The sequence below is a fragment of the Erinaceus europaeus genome, chromosome 10 (assembly GCF_950295315.1).
Source record: "Erinaceus europaeus chromosome 10, mEriEur2.1, whole genome shotgun sequence".
Lineage (NCBI taxonomy): Eukaryota > Metazoa > Chordata > Mammalia > Eulipotyphla > Erinaceidae > Erinaceus > Erinaceus europaeus.
The window spans coordinates 50,087,524-50,110,406 of NC_080171.1; the positions used below are offsets into that span (position 1 = coordinate 50,087,524).

A 22,883-nucleotide genomic window follows, 5' to 3' on the forward strand; every position below is an offset into this window, starting at 1 on the left:
GTCTGCAGGTGTCTATCTTTTTCTCCCCCTCTCTGTCTTTCCCTCCTCTCTCTACTTCTCTCTGTCCTATCCAACAATGACGATATCAATAATAATTATAACTACAACAACAATAAAAAAAAAAACAAGGGCAACAAAAGGGAAAATAAATAAACATATTTAAAAAAAATTTTAGAATCTTAAAAAAAAAACATTAGGCAGAGGGTAGATAGCATAATGGTTATGCAAAGTGACTCTCAAGCCTGAGGCTCCAAAGTCTCATGTTCAATCCCCCGCATCACCATAAGCCAGAGCTGAACAGTGCTCAGTGCTCTGGTTAAAAAAAAAAAAAAAAAAAAAAAGTGCATGGGCAGGACTAGAAGAGTTGCCACCTACTTTTTTTTTTATTTTTTAGGGGAGGGCAGGTACTGAGTTGAAGGGGTGGAAATACTCTTAAGTTGTAATGATGCTTGAACAAATCTGCAAATATATTTTTAAAAATTTAAACGAAGTTTCAGTGGGTGACATTTGTGACATGTAGATAGTATAATTATATTATGTATTTAACCAGGACGCCTTTAAGGTCTCAGAAAGACAGAGAAAACTTCATTTGAAGTTCGGTTGTTTGTAGATATAATCCTGCTATTATCTATCCTGATTAGAGTCCAACTCTGCTTCTATTTCCTTGCAGTCAATTTCTCAACAGCAGCGTGGCAGTGATAATCTCTGGCAGGAAAAGTTTTGTGACTTTAATATGCATTTGGGGTTAATAATGTATACTGTCTAATAAACAGACATTCATTAAACACTTGGGTATGTGGAAAGCAAATGTATAGGCATATATACATGCATACAGGTGAATATAGAGATGCTGGGGACGTTCTGAAAGAAAAAAAAAAAAAGAATCACACCTGGCGGTCAGTGGTGACTCAGGTTTTAGCGCTTGTCCCCGCAATTCCCAAGTCACTCAGGTTCTCTAAATCACGCAGCACCCTAGACCATAGACCCTGGGGTCAAGTAAAGTTCCAAACTTCTATGTAGAGAAAAAGGAAGGAAGAGGATGAAAGGCGTGGCACGGTTGCCAGCCTGCATGACAAAGCTGCCACCCTAACGAGGGTCAAACTAAGTAACGAGGGCGGGGAATCCAACCTGACGGGCGAAAAAGGAAGGACCGCCTCAACTGGTCTTAGCAGAGAACAATGCTTCAGTCCCCACTCTTGGAGGGTGGCGGCACCGCGCCCGGGGGCGGGTCTTGCCCGCGGCATGCCGGGAAATGTAGTGTCTAAAGCTTTTTCTGGGCGGTCCAGTAGCTCGCTGTCTCGTGCCGTATGCAACTACAACTCCCATCACGCTCGCGAGGCCTTGATCTCTCGGCTTTTGCAGGGAAGGGAGTGGGACGAACATGGCTGATGGAGTTCGGGCTGGCCCCACGTACTGTGGGCTGGGTGACAGGCAGGACTCAGCCTCCAGCACCGATGGCTGCAGCTTTCCAGAATACGAGCTTCCTGAGTTAAACACGCGCACTTTCTACGTGGGTGCTTTCGGGGACCTGTGGCGTGGCCGACTGCGCACGGTAGGAGATTTGAGCCTGAGCGATCCGCCCGCACCCAGGCTTCCCGGATGTGGAGGGGTTGCTGACTTGGGTCGAGAAGATGCCGCTGTGGCCCGGGATCTGGGCTGCAGCCTGGAAACTGCAGCCGAGCTGAGGGCTGTGTGCGGGTAAGTGCAGAGTCAGTGGCCTCTTGCTGCCTGGGGCCAAGCGGGGTGCAGCGTAGTGTTGGGCTCCATTTGAGGCAAAGTCTTGAGAAGGCCTGTGGTTTAGACCCCTGCACAAAAGAATCGCCCTTTCAAACCTTTCACCTTTTACCGAATATCAGAAGTCTTGTAATCAGAATGCTCAATTTATTCACGTTGAAGTGAAGGGACGAGAGGTGCATAAAAGATTTCTGTTGTTTGATGTTTATTAAGTGCGTGTTAATACAGAAAAGAGTGGATGATAGTGACGTGTACCAGCCACTGACAGACACTTTGACAATGGAAGATTGTTGTAACCGCTGAGGCTGGAAGGGCACTTAGACTATAGGAGTGGTAGAACCATTATTAACTGTAGTCTCTTTTCGGAACCCTCATTTTCTACTATTACAGAAAAATTCTCCCAAGAGTGTCTCATGGGGGGGTGGGGAGTGTAAAAATAATGTTTAAAGATTTCTTTACAATACCGAGTGCCTTCAGTCACCATATATTATTTTCTTTATAGGCACAGAAGTAATTCCCTTGAATTCGGAACTGGACGTTTTTTTCTAACTTCGTCATTATTCAGTGATATGTTTAGGATACAGTCCTGTTTGTTTTTAGTAGAGAGAGTGAAAGAAGGGGGGGCAGGGCGCTAGATATGAGTAATTATGCAAAGCGACTCTCATGCCTGAGGCTCTAAAGTCCCAAATTCAGTCACCACCACAAGCCAGAGCTGAGCAGTGCTCTGGTAAACAAAATTAAATTAAATAATAATTTTAAAGAACAGTGAAATAACACAGCACGTGGGGCTCAGTCTTGAACCTAATTGATGCACATGGCAAAGCAACTCACTTTCCAATTGAGCTATTTTGCCAGTCCTACAATCCTAACTGTTATTTACATACAAGATGCTTGATTGCTTTTCCTTTTTGTTTTAGTCTCGATAAACTGAAGTGCCTTGAGGAAGGTGAAGATCCAGAAGTGATCCCAGAGAATACTGACCTAGTGACTTTGGGGTATGATGACTTCACTTTTATTATGTCTTATATATTTAAATATTTTTACTTATTTTATTACTCAAAAGTTGAATGTATGCTATTGTTGTCATCCACATATCCACTCTGTAAAGCCATCCACCATTAACATTTGACCATTCTACCCCCTATTTAGAGCTTGTCTCATAAATGGCTAAAAAATAAATAAATAAGAAAAAAACACCTCTTGCTTTTTCTGTATGGTGCCATATGATTTTAACCCTTTTGTTAATGTGGAATATGAACATTAATTGATTTGTGTATGCTGAACCATTTTTGCATCCCTGGTATGCATCCCAATTGGTCAGGATGTTTGATTCTTTTCATATACCATTGAATTTGATTTACTAAGATTTTGTTGAGGATTTTTGCATCTGTGTTCATCTGAGATACTGGCATAGAGTAAGTGTGTGTGTGTGTGTGTGTGTGTGTGTGTGTGTGTTGTGATGCCCTTGTCTAGTTTTGGTGTCAGTGTAATGTTGACTTCATTATGCTTTTATATATGTAATTCTTTATAAGGGTTCGAGAAGTATAGGTATTAGACCTTTGAAAGTTTGGTAGAAATCATTAATGAAGCTGTCTAGTCCTGGGCTTTTGTTCTTTGGGAGCAGCCTTTGATTACTATTTCAATTTTTTGTAATCAGTGTGTTCAAATATCCTATCCCCCCCCCCTTTTTTTCCCTGGTGTGAAGCTGAGGCTCAAGTCTCTGCACCTGACTCTAGTGTCTACACTAGCAGACAGTATAATTTACAGCTCTGAAATGGTAGCTTAGCGTACAACAAAGAACCCATTTACTCTTTGTGCCTGGTGCCTGCTAGATAATCTCAGAAGCCTTAACTTTTTTTTTTTTCTTCTCTACTATTGGCGACTGGGGGATAGCTATGTGAACTGTGCAGTTCATATTTTATCATGTATGTGGATCCAAGTTTGAGCCCCTGACCACCACATGGGAGCACCATACAAAATAGAAGCTTCATGAGCAATAGAGTGGTGCTATGATGTCTTCACTATCTCTGTCTTCTCTCTCTCCCTCTGTTTCTCACTATCTGGAAAAAAAGAAACATTTTATTATTAATTACTGTCAGTGTCACCCTTTAGTTCTGTTGATAATTGCTTACTATATTTTGGTGCTTCATTGCTTCCCCCCCTTTTAGGTGTGTGTGTGTATGAAAGAGAGAAAAGAGAAAGGCACACACAAGCACTACTCTGGCATTATCAGTGTTGGGATCAAATCAGGGCCTCCCTCCTGTACATCCTGTGCTTTACCCTTGAATCACCTCACCATCCATTTCTTTTTTTCTTTCTGAGTTGGTCTTGGAAAGTTATGTCATTCCAGGAGTTTGTCTACTTCTAGATTGTCCAGTAGTTTGGTATATGCATGTTCATAGTAGTCTATTATGACTGTTTCATTGGTATTTGCTTATAATTTCTTCTTCAGTTCTGATTATTTTCTTAGTGGGTCTGCTTAAATGTGAATTTTGTTTATCTTTTCAAGAGAATCAGATTTTGATCACATTAATTTTTACATTATCTTTATTTGTATTTTGCCTATTTCCACTGTAGATTTTTTTTAACCTATTTAAATGATCAACAAAAATAAACCATTAACTGTCTTGGTTAGGAATAAACATGGAAGAAAGTATATAGAGAATAATAACAGTTGAAACACATTTTATATGTATTATTTTAGTGAGAGAGATATAGAGAGAAAGACCAGAGCACAGCTCAGCTCTGGTTTATGGTGATGCTGGGGATTGAACCTGGGACCTCAGAGCTTCAGGCATGAAAGTCTTTAGCATAAACATGCTGTTTACCCTGCCGATGAAACACATTTTTAAGATTTATGGGAGAGCAGGAACACAAGAGTGAGCAAACAGCACAGCTCCATTATTTTATGCAGTACTGGGGGTCAGACCTGGAACATTATGCATGCAAGTCCACTTTATCCATCCACCAACCTTCCTGGCTGCTGCAACACATCTTTTTTAAAGTAAAAGAGTTGGGAGTTGGGCGGTCGCACAGTGGGTTAAGCGCAGGTGGCGCAAAGCGCAAGAATTGGCATAAGGATCCTGCTTGGAGCCCTCAGCTCCCCACCTGCAGGGGAATCGCTTCACAGGCAGTGAAGCAGATCTGCAGGTGTCTTATCTTTCTCTCCCCCTCTCTGTCTTCCCCTCCTCTCTCCATTTCTCTCTGTCCTATCCAACAATGATGACATCAATAACAACAGTAATAACTACAACAATAAAACAATAAGGGCAACAAAAGGAAATAAATAAATATTTTTTAAAAAGTAAGAGTTAATTATTGGGCGGGGGTAGATAGCATAATGGTTATGCAAAGAGACTCTCCAAAGTCTCACATTCAATTCCCACACCACCATAAGCTAGAGCTGAGCAGTGCCCTGGTATTAAAAAAAAAAAAAGTAAACTGTTTATTAACATGATAGAAATAGCCCATCACTCTGGCACACACGATGTGGGAAATTGAACACAGAACCTCATGCTTTCAAATCCAAGCCTCTAGCTAGCACAATCTTATTCATTATCCATTTGTCTATTTGCCACTAGGGTTATTGCTGGGTATTTGCATGAGGTGTTCATGATTCCCAGCAGCAATTTTTTGTTCTTTGTCTCTTTTTTCCTGATAGAGGAGAGAGGGAATGACACATGTTAATGGAAACACATTTTTAAAATCCTGACATTATGCTTACACTTTCCAAGGGCTGGCAAATTACAGCCCACTACTCACTAGCTAGCTACCTTTTTCACCTCCCCACCCTCCTTTGGTATGATGGTTTACTCCAGGAGTTTTCTGCCAAGGGTTATTTGATTATTTATAAAATCCTTCACAAGCCATACAGAATTATTAATGTAAAGACTGGCATTTAGCAGCTGCTATGGTGGGGGAAAAAAAAAAAGAGTCCTAAATTTATTGAATTTCAAGTCTTGTGGTTGCCTTGGCAGGGCCAGACCAAATGATTTTGGAGGTTATGTGGTCACCCACCACTGGTTTAGTAGAATAACTAAGTTGTCGATTTATTTACACATTGTTTTGCTGCTTTTGATTTTTACCTTATTTGATTTACTTAGTTGTTAAAGATTTATTTATTTTCTTGCCAGAGCACTACGCAGCTTGGTTTATGGTGGTGTGGGGGGATTGAACCTAGGACTTTGGAGCCTCAAGCATCAGAGTTGCTTTGCATAACCATTATGCCATTTACCTCCCAGCCATTGTTTATTAACCAGGGGACCCTGGAGATGCCTCAATGAATAAAGCATTGGACTCAAAAGCATGGGGTCTCTAGCTTGATCCCCAGAATCACATATGCCAGAGTGCTGTTCTGTTTCTCTCTCTCCTCTTCCCCCTCAAAAATAATTAAATTAATTAATAAAGAAAGAATTTATTAATGGAAAAGACACTAAGAGCTTCACTCTGGCACATACAAACCTCTTGTTTGCATACCCCGTACCCTACTGCAGTGCTAGCCCCTCGACTGCCTGTCAGACTGCTTTTGTATTACAGTGAGAAGTTTAGTAGTTCTGAAAGAGAAATATTTACTATAAAAAAAATTACTGTATTGCTTTTTAAGGAAAAGTTTGCTTATAGAAATGAATTTTAAGGGGGCTGGGCGGTAGCGCAGCAGGATAAGCACACATGGTGGTACAAAGCACAAGGATCTGGTAAGGATCCCGGTTCAAGCCCCCGGCCCCCCACTTGGAAGGGGGGGTGTTGCTTCACAAGCATTGAAGCAGGTCTGCAGGTGTCTACCTTTCTCTTCCCCTCTCTGTCTTTTCATCCTCTCTTTATTTCTCTCTGTCCTATCCAACAATGACAACAACAGCAATAATAATAATAATATCAACAACAATGATAAACAACAAGGGCAATGAAAGGGTAAAAATAGCTTCCAGGAGCAGTGGAGTTGTAGTGCAGGCACCGTGAGCCCCAGCGATAACCTTGGAGGCAAAGAAAAAATGCATTTTAAAATGAATTGAATGAATTTAAAAATCTAATAAAATGAATTGTTTTATAGGGAAATAAAAATTACTGAAATTAACTGTAATCAAATTAGAGACTTAGAAAGCCAATTTCCATAGAAAACCAGAAAATTACGTAAAAAATAGAACTTTCTCACAAAATTTATAGGTTCTTCTGATTTCACAGGGGACTTACCCATACATTCAAAGACCAGATAGTTCCAATGTTTCATTGTCTTAAAAAGGAAGAATAACTTAGTTTTGTGAAGCACATGTATCATTAATTCTTTAATAAGAAAAAGACATCAATAAAGAAAATTTGAGGCTATTGTGATTTTGCACACTCACGGAACATTAGCAAACACCCCAGTGACATATCAAGAAAATAATACATTATGACCAATTGGGTTTTATGCCAGGAATGCAAGGTTGATTCAGTATTAGAATATCTGTTAATATGTGGTCCGGGAGGTGGCACAGTGGCTAAGGCACTAGACTCTCAAGCATGAGGTCCTGAGTTCGATTCCTGGCAGCACATGTACCAGAGTGATGGCTGGTTCTTTCTCTCCTATCTTTCTCATGAATAAATAAATTCATTGGGAAAAAAAAACTTTGAAAAAAAAAAAGAATATCTGTTAATATAAGGTGTGTTAATGATTCTAAGGACAAAATTACCATTGTTTCTCCTAATTGAATTTTTATTGATACAGAAATGGATATAAAGAAATAATATCTTGCCTACTGGAACATAAGTAAAAACAGTAAACTAGGATATACAAATTGTCTTTGTTACGTCTGGGTAGAGCAAGGGTAGAAAAAGGAAAGAATAGAATAGGCATAAAAAGAATGATGCTTCTCTGAGAATATGTACTTTAAACTTAGATGCTTAAAGTCATAGTGGTTTTTTTTTTCTTACATAACTTTTGTACATCCTCAAAAATAATCAGAGGCTTCACACTAGTGAGCATGTAGGGAAAGAATCAAAATAGAATACAAATGCTCAACAAATGGGCCTATCTGAATTATAGATAACATAACTGAAGAGAACTAAATAAAGAACCTGAGTCTATATACAAAACCGTATCTTGACTCGTTGTTATAAGCTGAGAGACAAAAAGAACTGCTCATGAGTTAGTGTTTCTCCTAGGGATATAGATTAGCAATTCTGAAACTACTTTTTAGACTAGAGAAAGAATTTATAAACAAAGACCTTCTGATGGCCAAAGTTAGAACAATTTGAGTAACCAAAAATGACAGTAATAGATTTAACCTACAGGATAAAATAAATACCTGAGTTAAGAGAATCATCACTAAGCATGTACCCCAATAACAAATTTGTAGACAAAACTATCAGTGATAAAATTCCTGCATTAAAGGTTGAGGACATAGTAGGTGTTTTTGTTTTTAGCCCAACCTCCCCCCCCCCCAAAAAAAAAAGAAAAAGTTAAGGAAAAACAAAACTTGTATAATTTCAAAATATTGCTCCCTAACTGCTTATCAATACAAGGAAAAGTTAAGTACCTAAGATTGGAAGCCAGTTTACCTGATAGAGTACACACTTTACCATGTGTGAGGACATGAATTTGCATCTTAAGCAACTGCAAAGGAACACCTTGCAAAGGGTATGTTTCATGAGTGGTAGAACAGTGCTGTGGTACCTTTTCTCTCCTTTTCTATCTCACCTATCTGGAAAAGAGGCAGGAGGACCAGAAGTCCACCATGAGTAGCAGAATCCTCAATGAAGACCTGATAGCAGAAAAAGAGGATGGGATGAAGAATGGAAAGAACTATTTAAGAACCTGACTGATAAGAGCTTAAGGAAAATATCACTACTAATACATTAATATTAGCACCATGAACCTCTTGATGAGATACAAGAAGGACTATTTGATGAGATACTGGGACTACTGAGAATGCATAAGCTTAGTCCAGTCTTGAGGAAACAATAATCAAGCCCAAACTGAAGGACGTTGTTCATAAATACTTACTAGAATTCACCAAAAACAAATAAGCAATTTTTTTGTTTGTTGTTTGTTGTTTGTTTGTTTGTTTTTCCTCCAGGTTTATTGCTGGGCTCAGTGCCCCTGCACCATGAATCCACCGCTCCTGGAGGCCATTTTTCCCCCTTTTTGTTGCCCTTGTTGTAGACTCGTTGTGGTTATTATTATTGCCATTGTTGATGTTCGTTGTTGACTAGGACAGAGAGAAATGGACAGGGGTGGGGGAGAGAAAGTTCACCTGTGAAGCGACTCTCCTGCAGGTGGGGAGCCGGGGGCTCAAACCGAGATCCTTACGCACATGTGCTTAACCCACTGCGCCACCGCCCAACCCCGTTGGTTGGTTTTTAAAGAGAAAGACTGAGAAACTTTTTTTTTTTTTTTTGTACTCCTCTAATCCTGTGGTTTTTGTCAGTGTTTCCTTGACCAGAGTACTGTTCAGGTCTGGCTTAAGGTGGTGTTGACAATTGAATCTGGGACCTCAGAGCCTCAGGCTTGAAATCTTTATATATAGTATTATTAGTGATCTAATAATGATTTACAAGGATAAGAGGGGTACAATTTCATACAGTTCCCACCACCAGAGTTCTATGTCCCATTCCCTCCACTGGAAGCTTCCCTGTTGTTTATCCCTCTAGGAGTATGGACCAAAGATCTTTATGGTGTACAAAAGGTGGGAGTTCTGGCTTCTGTAATTAAGACTGAGAAACTTTAAGACTGCAGGAGAAAGTATAAGAAATGTGATATAATATCCTAGGTAAGGCCCTGGGACAGAAGAAACGGCATTAAGTTAAAAATAAAAGTGAAATGTAATAATAACACAGTGTATGATTGATGATCCTGTACCTACTGTTAATTTCCTAGTCTTGATAAATTATTCTGTGATCATGTAAGATAACATAGGGAATGCCAGGTGAGAGATACAAGGAAACTCTTTGTACTGTTTTTGTAGTTTCCAGTCTAAAATGAATTCATTGTAAAAATAACTAAAAACTGGTTCAATATAGAGAGTTAACTATTAAAGATGTTTCGGAAGTTCTAGTAAAGAATATTGAAATTTGATTTTGCATGTGTCTGTTAATAGAGTTAGGAAGAGGTTTCTGGAACATCGAGAAGAAACCATAACAATAGATCGGGCCTGCAGACAAGAAACATTTGCTTATGAGATGGTAAGAATGTCATATTTTTCACTGTTTTGCACGAAACAATAAACCCTATCATTGGGTGAGTATTAATGATATTGTACAGTGACTTTGTATTGGATAGGTCTAGTTGAAAACAAGCTTAGAGAAATTTTACTGCGCATGGGAATGTATTTGACTCTGATCTCTGTCATTATCTTGGTTTTTAATTTGGTCTTGTTCTCAATGTGGTTAAAATTTTGCCTTTTTTCCATCTTATGCCTGGTGTGCGTGTTTTGTTTCCAACTTTGGCTTGCCCACATTACTTCCTAATGCCATCATCTCTTGTGTAAGAACCCCCAGAAAAATTTGTGGTTGTGATAGCCAAAAACTAAATATTAGTAGGTACTACTAACTGGGTTCATTCAGTGCATGCTGTAGAGAACTTACTTTGTGCCAGTTGCTGAGTTATATACTTAATAGTGCATTAAGGCGTGTACTATCTTGGTATTTTTTTCTTCTGTTTAAAATTGATAAACAAACATAAAAGTTACCATTTTAATGGTTTTTATAAAGTTCTATTTATTTATGCAAGAACATTTAGAGCACTGCCTTCATGGTTGAACTTGAGACCAGTCTTCCATTCTATCTGCTAAGCCACCTCTCCTGCCACCATTTTAACCAGTTTTAACTACTTGACTAAGTAGTTAATCATCACTGTCATTTCTTGAATTTTTGCATTATCCTAAACAGTAATTTTGTACTCGATTTCCCATTTTCTTTTCCCTACAACCCTGTATTCTATTTATCTTTATGAGTTTAGCTCTCATAAATCCCCCAGGTAAGTGGAATCATAGAGTATTTGACTTTCCTCTTTTAGCCTTACTGCTAAAGTCTTGCATACTCAATTCCATTGCTACTGGTAGATTTCTGTCTGTCTCTCCTCCCCCCCTTCTCTCTCCATATATTTTTTTTTCAGGAAGAGAACATAAAATTTTAATGACCTTCCTGGAGCTCAGCTTCCCCAGAGACACACCTTACTAGGGAAAGAGAGAGGCAGACTGGGAGTATGGACCGACCAGTCAACGCCCATGTTCAGCGGGGAAGCAATTACAGAAGCCAGACCCTCTACCTTCTGCAACCCTCAACGACCCTGGGTCCATGCTCCCAGAGGGCTAGAGAATGGGAAGGCTATCATGGGAGAGGGTGGGTTATGGGGATTGGGTGGTGGGAATTGTGTGGAGTTGTACCCCTCCTACCTTATGCTTTTGTTCACTAATCCTTTCTTAAATTAAAAATTTAAATAAAAAAAAAAGAGATCAGGCAAAAAAAAAAAAAAAAAATTTTAATGACTTTTATTTATTTATTTATTCCCTTTTGTTGCTCTTGTTTTATTGTTGTAGTTATTGTTGTTATTGATGTTGTCATTGTTGGATAGGACGGAGAGAAATGGAGAGAGGAGGGGAAGACAGAGAGGGAGAGAGAAAGATAGACACCTGCAGACCTGCTTCACCACTTGTGAAATGACTCCCCTGCAGGTGGGGAAGCTGGGGACTCGAACTGGGATCCTTATGTTGGTCCTTGCACTTCGCACCATGTGCGCGTAACCTGCTGTGCTACTGCCCAACTCCCCTTTAACAACCTTTTTTAGTAACAACTTTATTTGCAAATTTTTTGCTCCCTCTTTATACTGCTATTAACAGTTTATATACTATCAATGTAAATTTATAAATAATTTTATGCATTTGTTTTTGAAGTCATACAGAAAAAAAGCTAGAAACCAAAAGCATATTAAATTTGACTTTTGTATTTGTGATAGGTAGTTTAATCTGTAGTATTCCTTTTTGTATCTCACAAAATCAAATTATTGCCTAGCATCTTTTCATTTTGCAGAATTCTTTTTAGACTGCCGTATAGGGCAAGTCTGTTGTAATGTTCTCAATTCAAATTTTGCTTATCTATTAATATCTTTTTTATTTTTAAATTTATTTATGTTAGATAAAGAATTAGAAATTGAGAGCGAAGAGGGGGAGACACATCTGTAGCTCTGATTCATTGCTCCTCAAACTTCCCCTCTTCATGTGGGGACTGGGGGCTTGAACTCAGATCCATGTGCACTGTAATGTCTGTACTCAACCACTCAGCCCCCATTTATCTTGGTGTGTGTGTGTGGGGGGGGGGTTGTTTAGTGAATAGGAGTGAGAGACTAGAGATTAAACACAGGATCTGATGTCAGAAGCATGCACTTTTATCAGTGAGATATATCTTTAGCCACCCCTTCACTCTTGAGGGATTGTTTTTGCCAACTGTAAAATTCTTGGCTGACAATATCTTTTTCTTTTGTAGCTTCATATATGCCATCCTCTGTTCTTTGTTGGTGGTTTCTGGCAAGAAATCTTACTTAAGATCCTAATTTCTTATCTTTGTCTATGACTTTGTCTAGCTTTTTAAGGGCATACAGGACAATTTTTAAAATTTTATTTATTATTGGGGGGTTAATTTTTTATAGTAGTTTGTACATGCATAACATTTCCCCGCTTTCCACATAACAGTCCAACCCCCACTAGGTCATCATGCTCCAGGACCTGAACTCTCTCCCCCACCCACCCCAGAGTTTTTTACATTAGTGCAATAAACCAACTCCATTCCAAGTTCTGCTTAGTGTTTTCTCTTCTGACCTTGTTTTTTTTTTTTTTCAACTTCTGCATATAGGATGATTATTAATTTTTTTTTTTTTTTTTTTTTTTTTTTTTGTCTTACCAGAGGACTGATCCAACTCTGGTTTATGGTAGTGAGGGAATTGAATTTGGGACTTCAGAGCCTCAGGCATGAGAGTCTTTTTGCATAACCACTATGCTGTCTATCCACACTCTAAAAATATCTTTAGTAATTTTAGCCTCAGCTTCTTCAGTGATATCTTCTGTCAGATTCCCTTTTTATTGTGAATGAGCCATATTTTCCTGTTCTTTTGCATATATATATAATGCTGGTGTTAATACCAACACTAGGTAATATACCATTTTCTCATCAATTGTTGAACACATAATGTCAATCATCTTATTAGATGTTTTATGTACACATTACCTGCCACAGTTCATCAAATAATCACTGGTTTTTGTTTTTTTAAGGTTTTGTTTGTTTACAGAAAGTAAACCTGAACTTAGAGAGGTTTCAACAATTTTCTTTAAATAGTATTAGGGGCCAAACCAAGAAGGTTTGGTTTTATCTGATTCCCTCCTTTGCTTATAGCCAATATTCCATATTGCTTCTTAGTCGTCAGTGTCCGATTTTAAAGGTTTTTTTGTTTGTTTGTTTGTTTTTTTCTCCTTTAGGAGTCACATGCCATGGGGAAAAAGCCTGAAAATCCAGCTGACATGATTAAAGAAGGAGAACTTATTTTGTCTATAAATATCTTGTACCCTGTTATATTTCATAAGGTCAGTAGTAAAACTCTATGCATTTTACAGATAATTAGAGTGATATTTGTCCAAGGATTTAATTGTATGAAAAGTTACATTTCTTAGGGTTCAAATTTGGCGGGCCAGTAGGGGGCATTACGTCTACTTGTTACCAAGCACTGGGACCTAGGTTTAAGCCCTGGTCCCAACAGAGGGAAAGTTTTACAATAAGTGAAAAGTGTCTCTCTGTCACTCTACTTCCACTTCCTCTCAATTTCTCTCTGTCCTATCAAATAAATAAATAAATACATTTTTAAAAGAGAGATAAGCATATGCTATGTTATATCTCATACTGCCTATATTCTTATTTTTGTTCTAATTAGGAATATCTTGAATAAGTTCAAATTTCAAATAATTTCCTGCTTAATGGTAACTTAGTTATTGCATTGGCAAGTATACCTGATACTTGCCTTGGAGCAACTAAAAGAATATGTAAATCTGCAGTGGTTCTAATTACTTAAATTCTTAAGGGCCTTCTTTCTTCTTTCTTTCTCTCTGTTTTATTCCAGAATTCTTTCTTCTTTCTTTCTTTCTTCTTTTCTTTCTTCTTTCTTCTTTCTTTCTCTCTGTTTTATTCCAGAGTTAGTTACTGATAAAGATTTTAAAAAAAATGGAATGACATTTATTCACCAATTCAGTATGTATGTATGTATATATAGATAGATAGATAGATAGATAGATAGATAGATAGATATTTTTTACTAGAGCACTAAACTGCACTGCTCAGCTCTGGCTTATGGCAATGTGGGGGATTAAACCTGGGACTTTAGAGCCACAGGCATGGGAGTCTCTTTGCATAACCATTATGCTGTAACCCTACCCAATATTTGGAATGTTTTTGAACTTAGTAAGCACAGCTCTTTGAAAATACAATTAACTATTATGGGTATCCAGGAATTTCTTAGAAATCTAGTTAAAAAAAATCTCTATTCAGGATTTACAAAATAGTGAATTAGTATAAACCAAGTAATACTAATTGGAATAGTACTGTGTACAATTTATACCTGTAAAATTGCTTTGTTTCTTTGTTGTAAAACAGAAGCTCATTCATTTACCATTTGATTTTCAGCACAAAGAACACAAACCATACCAGACAATGTTGGTACTGGGGAGTCAAAAACTCACAGAACTAAGGGATTCAATTTGCTGTGTCAGTGATCTCCAGATTGGTGGGGAATTCAGCAACACTCCTGACCAGGCTCCTGAACACATTAGCAAGGTGAGGTGGTATTTTCTTTTTACCCCCATAAAATAAAGAGAAAATGAAAAAGTAGTGACTATTTTAGCAGGTTCATAAGTACACCAGTAAATGATTTTTTTTCTTTGGTGTTCTTATACCAATTAGTTATAGAAATGATAGTTAACCTATGTCCACAACCGTGGGAGAACTGCTGTAGCTTAACAATAGAGGGGTTGGGGATTCGGAAGTCTGGTGGTGGGGATGGTGTGTTGTACTCCTGTTGTCTTGTAATATTGTAAATCAATACTAAAAGACTAATAAAAATAAAGCACTGATCAGTTTTGGTATATGGCAGTTGCAGGATCATACCTGGGCCCTCAGGCATGCAAGTCCTGTGTTCTATACCTGTTTTTTTCTTAAAGTGAAAGAATGGGTGTGATTAAAGAAATCAAAGCATGAACAATCAGGGGCTTCTTCATGATTTTCAGGAAATAGATTAATGAACTGCAAAGCTAAACTTTTCTGTCGAGGAATTCTTCTATGAACTTTGCCTCTTAATATTACCCTACCCCTTTACTGGAAAAGTGTGACTAATTACTACCAACCAATTACTCCATTACAAGAAGCATCTTACAGCTCAGGGATGGAATAAGGCAGATACCCACAAGAACATCATAAACCAACAACAAAGTCACTCAATTGAGGACAAAGATTTGACAGAAAATACCTGAAATGAAAAAACTAAGGAATCCTAAAACATTAGATAAAAATATGTATCTAGTAGCCAGTGTGTTGACTAGAGGAGATAGCACTCCCTGGATAGGGTGAGTACCTTGCCACATGTATAGGCCAGAGCCACGGCCAAGCCCTGCCAGACTTTGAGTGTCATAGCACCGCAGGAAGCTTTAGTACTGAATTCTCTCTCCCTCCCTCTGGTTTCTCTTTGAATGAGAAAAATCAGCCTGAGAGTAGTGAAATCATGCATATACAGGACCTCAGATATGGGGGGGGGGGCAGTTTGTATTAATATATAGGATAACTGGGTAGTTTTAACATCTATAGCAAAAATGATACTGAAGTTTATTTCATTTTAAGTGCCCTTTTTGAATCCTAGGAGAATATACAAATTTCAGTCAAACCTAGTTATACTAAAAGAGCAACAGAGAAAAATGAAAGTAGCAGAAGGATCAGGTTAGGGTAACCTTTATCCTGTGTAACTTAATTATTGTCACACAGGCAGTTTCCACTAAAAAGATTGATGAGCTCTGCATAGTATATGAATTTTTTTTTTTTTACACATACTAGTGTGATTTTATGGCATTAAAAAAATTAGATCAATACTTGGAGCAATCTCACAATTGTTAATGGCGGGCTCTTTATCAGCATGATCTGTTTTCTTGTAGGACCTATACAAGTCAGCCTTCTTTTATTTTGAAGGGACATTTTACAATGATAAACGATACCCTGAATGCAGAGATTTGAGCAGGTATAGTTTCCAAAATATTTCCTGATTCTGGTTATCCATGATAAAAATCCACTTACTGACCTTACTAGAGATCTTTGCAAAGGAATTGTTTTTTCAGATTGTTTTGATGCCAAAATTCCTCAATTTTTAGGATATTTTCAGTTCCATCTGTTTTAGATACTAATAAATTAATCAAGTTTTACCACAAGAAGAAAATTTTACTACCAAGTTACTCATTGTTTTCTAGAAGTTTGAAAATATTTTATCTACTATTTTTGAAATTATAATAAATCTTATATTGAACTTTAGATACATTTAAAAGATGTAAATCCCACATTAATACTTTCATTATTAATCTGTTCTTTATATTTTTTATAGCAGTAAGTTAAGTCTTTCACTATTTTTTGCTTGTTCAGATAGTACTGTTTTCCCTAAGAGTAGGCAACATACAGATAAGGTTGCTTAAAAACATACAGTGGAAACTATCACTATTTAATATCATGCTAATCATACAGTCTTTCTATTATCAGTGACCTAGCAATTGTATTTTTAGAGTATTTATATGTTTCGTTATAATCATGTGTCTATATTCTTATGTACCATTTCTCAAACTTGACCTCAACTTTCTTTTATAATTTAAGTAAGAACTTGAGAGCATTTTTTATGTAGGTCTTAGATTTCAATGCATGCTATATTAGATGTCAGAACCAAAGTATCTTAAATATTAACCAATTTAAATAATTCTAGATGTTAACATAGATAATTTTGTGGAAGATATATATTCTTAAAGAAAATTGGTGAGAAGAGTGGCACTATTTTTCATTCCATCTGAAGTGGTAATGCATCTATCTCCCAGTGAACCTGGTCATAAAGACTAAAAGCTAAAGGGCAGATGAAGTTTTAAGATAAATGCAATTTTTTTTCTTGCCTCAAGGGTTATTGCTGGGGCTCAGTGCCTGCACTGTGAATCCATGGCTTATGGAGGCCATTTTTTCCCTTGTTGTTGTTATTGTTGCCATTATTATTGTCATTGTTGGACAGGGCAGAGAGAAATAGAGAGAGGAAGGGAAGACAAGAGAGGGGAATAGAAAAATAGACACCTGCAGCCCATGAAGCTTCCCCCTCGCAGGTAGGAGCTGGGGGCTCAAACCAGAATCCTTGAGCTGATTCTTGGGCTTAGCACCATGTGTGCTTAACTGGCTTTGCTACCGCCCAGCCCCTAACAATGTTTGACCTTCTTGAAATACTGTGGTTGTCTCAGAAACTACTAGAGGTGGTACAGCAGATAAGTTTGAGATCCAGAGTTTGACTCCTGGCATCACATGTGCTGGAGGGGTACTCTGTTCTCTCTCCTTGTTTCTCATTAGTAAAAATTAAAAAATAATAATAATAAAATCTAGAAAGGGAGAGGAGGAAACTGAAGACTATCGAATTGGATGGGGAAAAAATTAAAGAGCTCAACATATATTAACCACTGATTTTCATCTCAAAGGAGTGAGCAGCTATCCAATTAATTGAGTCATTCAGGGTTTTAGAAATACTGTTAGTTGGGAGTCTCGCAGTAGCACAGCGGGCTAAGCACAGCGGGTTAAGCGCAGGTGGCGCAATGCACAAGGACCAGTGTAAGGATCCTGGTTTGAGCCCCCGGCTCCCCACCTGCAGGGGAGTCGCTTCACAGGTGGTGAAGCAGGTCTGCAGGTATCTATCTTTCTCTCCCCGTCTTTTCCCTCCTCTCTCCATTTCTCTCTATCCTATCCAATAATGACAACAATAAGAATAACGACAACAATAAAACAAGGGCAACAAAAGGGAATAAATATTAAAAAAAAAAAAAAGAAATACTGTTTCTGATTTTTTGTTTTTTGTTTTTAGAGTGTATAACAATGATAAATTCTTTTTGTCTGTCTACCTCAGAACTATCATTGAGTGGTCAGAGTCTCATGATAGAGGCTATGGGAAATTTCAGACTGCTAAAATGGAAGATTTCACCTTCAATGACTTGCATATTAAACTGGGGTTTCCTTATTTATACTGTCACCAGGGAGACTGTGAACATGTTATCATTATTACTGACATAAGGTAAGTAGCAGTGCTCAGAACATTTTATTATTCTTTTATAGTATAAAAGCAAAGGTAGTCTTATTTTTTAATCCCCTACCACCACCTGTTTGGGATTTTAAAATGCTTATTTATTTAGGATAGAGACAGAAATTGAGTGCAATAGGGATGGGGGTGAAAGAGAGGGAGAGAGACATAAAGACATCTGCAACACTACTTCATCAGTCATGAAGCTCCCCGCTGAAGATCAAACTGGGAGCTTGAACCTGGATCCTTGCACATTATAATATCTGCATTCAACCAGGTGCATCAACACCCAGCCCTCAGTTTTTAAAAGAAATCACTGCCACTTAAGACTTTATTCCCCCATGCACTTATTCTACTAGAAGTGCTGCACATGAAGAGTAAACCTTGAAAAAGAAAAGCATGAAATACAAAGAAGTGTAGATAACATGTAAGAGAGAATCTCAGTATATGATTCTTATATAGAGGTAAAGGTCAGATGAAAGGGCACAGCATAATGGTTATGCAAAAGAATTTTCATGCCTGAGTCTTCAAAGTCCCAGGCTCAATCCCCTACACCACCATAAGCCAGAGCTCAATAGTACTCTGGCAAAAACAGCAGCAGCAATATATATATATATATATAGATAGATAGATAGATAGATAGATAGATATAAGACGTAAAGGAGAGTTTCAGAGTGATGGTTTTATTGCAGCATAAAACCACTCTAGGGAGCAGCAAAGTCCAGAGACTGGAGTACCACAGTTCAGTGCTATTACATCAAAGACTTCCTCCTATCAGTCTTCCCTCCTCATTCCTTCCAATAACCACCTGTACCAATAACCATGTGTTTTCAGTGTCTTAAAGTCAGGTTTTTTTTTTTTTTTTTACTAAGTTTATTTATATTCCATAAGAGTGCAACCAGCTAGTAGTTGTCTTTTACTTCCTTAGATCATGATATAGCATAATTACCTTGAATTCCATTCTTTTTGTCCCAAAAGGCACTGTGATATCTTTAAATTACATATTGAGAATATGTCTCCATCATTTTAAGCTTACAAACTGATTTAGTCATTCAGTGCCATTCCATTAGTTGAGTGGTTGAACTATTAAAATTAGTTTACTAATCATATTCTGATGGTAAAATTGATATATTGCTACCCTTAAAAAATTTTTTATCTTTGTTTTTATTGGATAGAGACAAAAATCGAGAGGGAGAGAGACACCTGCAGCACTGCTTCACCACATGCAAAGCTTTCCTCCTGCATGTAGGGACCAGGGTCTTGACCTTGGGTCCTTGCACATTCTGATATGTGTACTCACCCAGGCACTTGGCCCCCATTGCTACCCTTTTCCAGGAAGCAAAATTTTACAAGTGTCAGGAACCTTTTGAGTACTCTTACCCAGTTCATTTTTCCAGCTCTTAGAGGCACCGTGGAGATCTACTTAAAATTTCTTAGTTCTGCCATCAAAACTAAAGCCATACACTAATTCAGATTATAATAGAAGCTAGATTTGGATTTTAATAAAGACAGTAAACAAGAAACATGTTATTTACTCAGAACCAGTTAACTAGGTAAAGTAGCACTGAGTAGACATGCACAAATTTTGCTTCATAAGTAAAGCAAGGAATCTCGGGCAGGTGGTGGCGCATCTGGTTAAGTACATGTATTACCATGCACAAGGACCCAGTCTCAAGCCCCTGGTCGCCACCTGCAGGGGGAAAGCTTTGAGCGGTGAAGCAATGCTGCAGGTGTTTCTCTCTCTCTCTCTCTCTCTCTCTCCCTCTACCTCCCCCACCCTCTCATTTTCTCTGTTCTGTCAAATAAGCCCCACTAGTAATAGATCAATGTGCCAATGCCCAGACCTAGCAGAGAAGCTATTACAGAAGCCAGACCTTCCACCTTCTGTACCCCTTAATGATCCTGGGTCCATGCTTCCAGAGGGATAAATAGGAAAGTTTCCAGAGGAGGGGATGAGATACAGTAAAAATTGGGGTTTCTTGATGGAATTCAAGGAATGTTTCAGCGGTATTTTTTTTTTTTTTTTTTTGCCTATTGAATTTTATTTAATGAGATACAGAGAAAGACCAGAGCACTGCTCAGCTATGGCGTATGGTGGAGCTGGGGATTGAACCTGGGATCTGAGCCTCAAAGCATTAAAGTCTTTTTGCATAACCATACTGTCTCCCTAACCCTGTAGTATTTTCTTGGTAGTCACAGTGCATATTACCATGAAGGGGGTTAGGATATTTCCAGAGTCTTGTTTATCAAAAATACTCTTTCAGAGAGTGTTTTGTGGAATAGTTTAATAAAACCTGTTAACTAATCAATCTGTAATTATTTAATGAGACCCCAGAGTACAACCCTGGTATGAGATGCCAGGAATTGGAACTCAGGGCCTCATGCATGGAAGTACTGTATTCTACCTTGCGGAGCTACCTCCCTAGCCACTATACCTAAATTTTAAATGTCGAGATAAATATGTATTTTAAACCAGAGCAGCCATGTAAACCTGGCTTCTGATGAGATGGATTTGAACCTGGAACCTTTGGTGCCTCAGGCATAATGGCCTTTCTGCATAGCCACTATACCATTTAACCAGCCTCAGATATGTTTCTTTATAGATCATATAAGCTTGCACTTTAACGTCTTTGCTTTTTCTCAATTAAAAAAGGCTTGTGCATCATGATGACTGCTTGGATAGGACACTTTATCCTCTCCTTATCAAGAAGCACTGGCTATGGACCAGAAAATGTTTTGTTTGCAAAATATACACAGCCAGGTGAGTGATAGCTTTCTTTCCCCTTCCTTGAGAAGTGTTGATTTTTAGTAGTTAAGATTTTGATTTTTATTTATATGTATTTTTTTGTATTTTATTTCTTTGCTGTTTTGGATTCAAGTATTAAGTTATAACCATGTTTTTAATAAGAAAATTAGTATAACAGATTTTCATGACAGCTGTCTGTTCATATTAACAAGTTTGTGTGTGCTATAGCTAAAAGTATACAATGCTTTTAAAATTTACAGTCCACTAATCTTTTGGAAAAATAACATTCTTACATTTTTTTAAACTACAGATGGGTGACGAACAATGACAGTTTTGCACCAGAGGACCCATGTTTCTTTTGTGATGTTTGCTTCCGAATGCTCCACTATGATGCAGAAGGCAACAAACTAGGAGAATTTCTTGCTTATCCTTATGTTGATCCTGGAACCTTTAATTAGTGAAACAAAAGCTGTACCCTTGTGAGATAACTGTCCTCTTGGATGGTTACTTTAGTACTAAGAAATCCTACTGAGGAATAGGATCAAGTTCAAAGCAGATTTTCTTGTAAAGTAACTTGTGTTTCTATATTTAGAAATAATTATTCTAGTATTTATTCCAAAGTAATTTTCAGTGATTTCTGTCCATTTTTAGTAAACAACTTTCAAGTATTTGTAATAAAAGAACAAGAATACAATAATAAATGAAGTATTAAGAATAGCTATTGTGTAATTTAATGTTATAGTGGTTATGTTAGGGTTTTATTAGAAACTAGAAACATTAAACTTGGTCTTGAGGCAGCAAGAGAGAGTAAAAGAGAACACAGCACCAAAGCTCCTTTCAATACCTTGACCTTGGGGAGTAGATTCAAACCTGGATTATTATTATTTTTATTTAGCATTTGATAGAAACAAAAGATGAATCAAGAAGGAAGGGGGAGATAGCGAGGGAGAAACATAGAGCACTACCTTATTGCTCAAGAAGCTTTCCCCCTGCAGGTGGGAACTTGGGCCTTGAACTGTTCCTCATGCATTGAAATATGTATTCAACAATTTTTTGACTCATAAAACCAGTTTATAATTCTGTTAATTTAGTAGCATGTTTAAAGTCTAGGGTGGTTATGCAAAAAGTTTTCATTTGAGACTCCAAAGTCCCAGATTCAAGCAACTACACCACAAGCCAGAACTAATACACGCAAAAAGAAGTGGTTTTGCAGCCCAGCTCTTCCATTCATCTATCTGGTCTACCTGTCATTCTGGGCATAAAAGCAACTTTAATAAATTCTGAGATCTCAGTCACCAGACAGAATTATAGTTCTCTATATTGAAGTATGTCCTCTGGGAGCCCTTTTTGGTAGAAATTGGGATAGTGTTTTAAGGAACATAATAGTTCATTTATATAATGTGTTATATTTAAATTTTACTTTCTCTCTTCTAGGTTGTATTTAAAATCAACTGAATTCCACATTTCCCTGGATGGCTAAGAACATTTGCTATAAAAACCAAAAACTGATGGTGGCTATTATCCTATATGTTTAGAAGGGTTACGAATGGATTGTTTTATGGACTTAATGCACATGTTCATTTACATTAACTAGTGTGTAGATGAGAAGTCCATTTCTATAATGCCTATTGGTATTCTCATTCACTTTTTCGTTAAGTCAGAGGATTAATATAAGGAACTAAAAAGGTCCTTTTGTGGCTGATTTATATCTTATTTTTAATGTTTCCAGTGGTGCTAAATTAAACAAAATGAATATTCTAGAAAACTAGATTTACCCAATTCCTAAAAGTCCCATAAGTTAAAAAAAAAAAAAAAAAAAGAAAAGAAAAAAGACTTTTTGCTTCCTTGTAAGATTTCTCTATAGAAATAGACTTGAGGGTTGGCATGTAGTAGCACACCTGGTCAAACACACAGTACTACACGCCAGGACCCAGGTTTGAGCTCCCACTCCCCACTTGCAGGGGAAAGAAGCTTCATGAGTGGTGAAGCAAGTACTGCAAGTGTCTCTTGTCTCTCATCTGTCCCTCCCAATTTCTGTCCTATCACAAAAAGATATACTTAATATAAAATTATCTATACCTTGCATTAACATGCAATAGTATGTTT

The 22,883-nt window shown here is 37.6% G+C and overlaps 1 protein-coding gene across 3 annotated transcripts; it reads left to right on the forward strand.

The window, feature by feature from the left end:
• The first annotated feature begins 1,289 nt into the window (after positions 1-1,289).
• On the forward strand, positions 1,290-21,494 carry SNAPC3 (small nuclear RNA activating complex polypeptide 3). Of its 3 annotated transcripts, none has more exons than XM_060199600.1 (9): positions 1,291-1,698; positions 2,652-2,729; positions 9,807-9,891; positions 13,176-13,280; positions 14,371-14,520; positions 15,885-15,967; positions 17,861-18,025; positions 20,685-20,796; positions 21,088-21,224. In XM_060199600.1, the coding sequence occupies exons 1-8, from the start codon at positions 1,382-1,384 to the stop codon at positions 20,794-20,796; spliced, it is 1,095 nt and encodes a 364-aa protein (XP_060055583.1). In that variant the 5' UTR covers positions 1,291-1,381; the 3' UTR covers positions 21,088-21,224. The 3 variants fall into 3 exon arrangements, with proteins under 3 accessions (XP_016049179.1, XP_060055583.1, XP_007535902.1); XM_007535840.3 differs by having other exon boundaries at positions 1,293-1,698; positions 20,685-20,792; positions 21,088-21,494; XM_016193693.2 differs by lacking the exon at positions 15,885-15,967 and having other exon boundaries at positions 1,290-1,698; positions 17,988-18,025; positions 20,685-20,792; positions 21,088-21,494.
• The last annotated feature ends 1,389 nt before the right edge of the window (positions 21,495-22,883 follow it).